The following is a 4,816-nucleotide window of genomic DNA, read 5'->3' as shown; positions in this document are numbered from 1 at the left end:
ATACTTTCTTTTTATATTTTTTATTTCTCTATACTTACTGTGGTTGTTATCTTGTTTTGTTTTTAGCCCTGAAGAAGGCTAGAAACTCTAGCCGAAACGTCGGCACATTAAAATAAGTTAATCATACTTATTTGTGTTTTTCATTGACCGCACCCCCAACCATCTTCTCCTCATTTATTTATTTTCGTATTTGCATTACTAATTGGAGACTGTTGTAAACTTGGACAGGAAGCCAGTTCAAAAACACTGGACCTAAGAGCACTTTTAAGTTTATTATTAATGACATTGTCGAGGTAGTTAAGTTATATCTGACTCCAATAAATAATATTAGGTACTCTTGACCAGAAGGCCTAGACAATGCATGTTCAAGTTAGGAGTAATTAGACAGGATGAGACTAACAGGTGGGTGTTGGCCATAATCTCTCTAAGGGTACTATCCTTGTAGGTGCGGAGGAGGAATGCAACCTGGGTGGGCAGCTAACCGCTGGGTTCTAGGAAGGAACAAAAGCTAGAGGAAGGAGGAGCTGATCAACAAATAACTAGCGTGAAATAAGACTCTTCATATCAAAAAATGAGTTGGAATTATACACTGAATATCTTATTTGCTGTCCCTAGCAGGTACTGTTTCAGCACCATCAGTGGGGTATTGATTGTGTGGCGGAACCATCAGCAAGAGATCATTTTATATTTTTAGTGTTTCTTGAAATGTGGTATTTTAAAATTAAAAGTTGTGTAGTAAAGTAATAATTTAATAGTAAATTTAATTTGTTAATTATATTATAAATGTATTTTATTGTTTTGTTGGTACATACAGAGTCCGCCAAAAACAACACATGTGTAAACAATGTCCACGCTTTCTAGATACACAGTGTGCTATTCATTTTGTTCTATCCTTAATAAAAGTTATAACTTAATGAGTGTTATTGTGTAAAAAACACCACAATTCTACTAACGATACAAAAGCCTGTGAGAGACACCGCCTGTGTGAATTTACTTTTTTTTGTGATTCAGTATATTCTTTTTGGTAAACCTTATTTATTAAATCAACATATTTACAATTATAATACTATTTATATGTTTATATGTATAATATTATAAAATTATTTACATTTTACTGAGCAGATGAACACAATAAAGAAACATAGGTATTGCTCCACGTGAAACGAACTGAAGCTCTTCCTCTTGGCGGGAAGCGATTACGGTTTCGGCGGCTGTAATAGTTACAGTCTAGACCAGTAGGTGGCATGTCGCTACAACAATGACGAGCTCTTATTACTATTAACTTATAAGGCGACATTGATAGTAACAATGACAACGTGAACTCCCACAACCAGAGCTGCCAACTCTTGGCCTTTTTTTAAATATATTGTCCACTGCATCCGTTCGGTAGGTCCTCCTAGTGTGCATCCTGCAGTTGCCAGGCTGGTCCAGCCCTCCTGGTCTCAGTCTGGGTCAGCTTCCTCATCTTCTGGTGGCTCGCCGATGTCGGACGGTCAAGCCCTTCCCATTGTGAAATGAGCTGGGCCCACCATCTCCTTCCACCCGTAAATGAATTCCTTTCTTAACAGCCTGTCTCGGTGTCCTTCCATGGCGGAGCAATCTACTATTACGTATTCTGCTGTTTCAGGAACTCCCCACGTGGGGCACCGGGGGTCGATATTCTTTCCAAAGCTCTGCAGCTTTTCCCGAAACCCCGCCCCCTCTGTGTCCTGTTAGGATCTGTGAGACCCAATGGTCTGGGAGGCTCCATTTAGCCTTCAATTTAGAAAGGACGGTAGGGAAGAATTTTCTCAAAGTAGCGCCCTTCTGGCTTGCCACCCACCGTCCATTCTACTCTTGTATTGAGTCCTCCTGCAGCATTTTCTTTCATAAGTTTGGAGTCTCACCGATCCTCCCTCGGAGCTCCTTCGGTAATACTTCTAGTCCCTGCCTCTTTACTTCATATTTAAGGACATCCGCCCTGAGGATGAGGTCCAGGGGCATCGCTCCAGTCAGCACTTGGACCGCCTCATGTGACACCGTTCTATATGTCTTCGTGACCCTCAGCAGAGCCAGTCTCTGTATGGTGACCAGTCTCTTTTTCTGTGTATGCGTGAGGTTTCGGCTCCACGGAGGGGAAGCGTACTTCAGAATACCCAAGATCACACCTTTCATCGTGGCAGGGTACTTTAGGCCCCTATATACATCCCCTAACCTACTTAATGCATTGAGTGACATGGTCACCCTGTCCTTTAGATACACCAGGTGGGAAGTAGCATCAAATCTTCTTGCCGACTCTTGACCAAAAACCCCTAACCACCGACTCTTGACCAAAACCCCTAACCATCGACTCTTGACCAAAAAAATACCCACTTAGGGCCTTGCAAATACCCGTTTTACCGGACAAATATCCGCCATTTTTTCCAAAAACCAATCCTGCACTCCCATATATTTGACCCTCATTGCATGCGAAAATGCATGTGGATCCTATACGGAATACTCCATTAGGTATAAGACAGAAGTTAGAAGAGATTGATGCCATGCCTACAAACCAAGCTGATTCCATCTATAGATCACCCCCTTGGAAATACCTGCCTTACAAAATAGATTTAATGTTTATGAAGATGGTCAGGGTTGCGGTCAAAGGAGAAACAAAAATAGTTGTAAACTATCTCCTTTGACCGCAACCCTGACCATCTTCCTATACATCAATTTTTACGGTCAACTATATATACAAATATAAAATAGATTTAACTTTGAAAGGTCAGAACCATGGCTCAAATAAACTTCAATTCCTCAACAAGATACAAACATATTCAAATCATGAAATAATTTACACTGGCGGTTCCAAACAAAATGAACATGTTGGTTTTGCAATAATAATGGACGGGATACCCAAAAGATATAAATTACCCACATATTCAACAAAATTTACAGATTTCAACAGCTCTTAATTTATCGATAAACAGCAAATACATAAACACGCTAATTCGTTCAGACTCAATGTCTGCTCTGCAGAGTTTATCAACAAGTGAAAATGGACCCACAATAGACAAAATCCACAACTATATAGAAATGTTTCATTCGTTCTTTCACTGGACTACAGGACACTCAGGAATACCTGGTAAGGAGGCAGTTACAATGAATGCTCCACCACTCCAAATTTATAAGCCGAAAGGCGTGAAAGCATTTTTAAGGAAAGAGAGTCCGGAAAAGTTGGGATTCCATGTAGGCTGAGGTTCCACCGACTAATAAGCTGAAAAAAGTTAAAAAAAAAAAAAAGAACACAAAAGTGGGCAAACCCACAAGGAGGAAGCAGAAGAGAAGAAGTGGTTGCAAGAGCGAGAATCGTACATTCCAACTTACCACGCTTCACTTAGTCACATAAAAGGACCAACCTAATTCCCAAACCTGTCAGTCCCCGCTATCCATAAAACATATAATTGAAGAATGCACATCATTTCATCTAGCCTTTGAAAATAATAAAATACCTCGTTCCAGAGAATTGGCTCTAAAAGAGTCAGTAGATTCCATAAACAAAATCATAAAAGCTCTGAAAGAAACCCAACTGTATTCTAAAATATAAATTACCAATATCGACCAGCGTAATAGATAAAGGAAAACCAGTCTATATTAAAAATATTCATCTATATCAAATGCCAAAGACAAGAAGATAAATAAAGTAAAAAGGGCGTAATCACCAAGAAGTTGATCGCCCAGAATAAAACTGTAATCTCATCTTTATCCTGCTCTTGGAAAATCGTTATAACTATAACTGTAGTACTGTCGCATTAGCTCTGGCGTGATAGTTGATAGTACATGTAAAATCAGTAAGACAACTATCACATGTAAATGCCTTGACAGAGAACTGTTTGATAATTACAGTCATAACAGCATTTACTGTCACGAACTGGATCTGACGTAGAAGTAATGTCCCCGACAATTACCCGTTGTTCAGTCCACAGGAGTATCAGTCTTTTAGTTTGTCCTATCGTTGAAATATATATTCATAAGGACTAGAAGGGGGGGGGGCATGATATATGTGCATATAGTGGCATGATATCCACGTAACCTCAACACCTCCAAGGGAGTAAGCTGAGAATTAGAATCCAACTTGGAGAACTCCTGACCGGTGGCGTCCTGTTGAGTAGGCAGGCCGCGAACTTATTGTTTTTGATATCACGGCCAATTGAACACATATTTGGCTAAGAAGTCGGTACCGAGCATGGCAGACAGAGGACGCAGCCCTGAGACTGGCCATATAACTCGAGCTATATTTGAGGCGTGTGTTGGAAATAATTTTGGAGTATTGGGCGAATTAGTTTTGGAAGCCAGGGTGGAATCATTTTTGGGGCCCATGGATGATACAATTTTAAGTTTTTAGTAAAATATATAAAAGCAATGTTTTCCCGTTTATTGTAATTACCGTTGATAAGTTTAATGTGTTGCGACAGTTCACTGCCAAGGCGTATACATATGACTGTTAAAAGTAGCAGTTATTGGGACCGTTAGTCCACAGATATTACTTGTATTATTAAAAATCACACCAGTAAATTTGTCGAGACAGTATATTGTTATGAATGTAGCTATAAAATAGTTACATCATGATAATACTTTTGCTAGAATAACGAAAACTTAATAGTTCACTGTCAATAGGTATGCATGCTTCACTGAAATTACTTGTACATTTGTACAAGTAATATTAGTGACGTATGCACGCCATAGATCATGTAGTTACAATTATGATGATTCTCCAAGAGCGGGTATTTTTGTAATTGGAAGAACCATAAGCACTGTCTACATCTCATATTTTGAGACAAGAAAATGCAATAAAAAA

At 39.3% G+C, this 4,816-nt stretch overlaps 1 protein-coding gene across 2 annotated transcripts in view; it reads left to right on the top strand.

The window, feature by feature from the left end:
* Positions 1 to 925, top strand: part of LOC106688530 (uncharacterized) — a 32,766-nt gene extending 31,841 nt beyond the window's left edge. Inside the window, exon 7 of one of the 2 annotated variants that reach the window (XM_067051738.1) lies at positions 446 to 925. Coding sequence is in view for 1 of the 2 variants with exons in the window: in XM_067051733.1 (XP_066907834.1) it covers positions 446 to 495 (50 nt within the window). In the remaining variant the exon portion in view is untranslated. The remainder of the gene's footprint in view (positions 1 to 445) is intronic. The other variant, XM_067051733.1, reaches the window with a different exon arrangement.
* Positions 926 to 4,816: the final 3,891 nt, after the last annotated feature.

Source organism: Halyomorpha halys, unplaced genomic scaffold (assembly GCF_000696795.3).
Source record: "Halyomorpha halys isolate HHAL.00 unplaced genomic scaffold, Hhal_1.1 Scaffold1147.1, whole genome shotgun sequence".
Classification (NCBI taxonomy): domain Eukaryota; kingdom Metazoa; phylum Arthropoda; class Insecta; order Hemiptera; family Pentatomidae; genus Halyomorpha; species Halyomorpha halys.
This window is presented reverse-complemented; position numbering and strand designations above follow the sequence as displayed.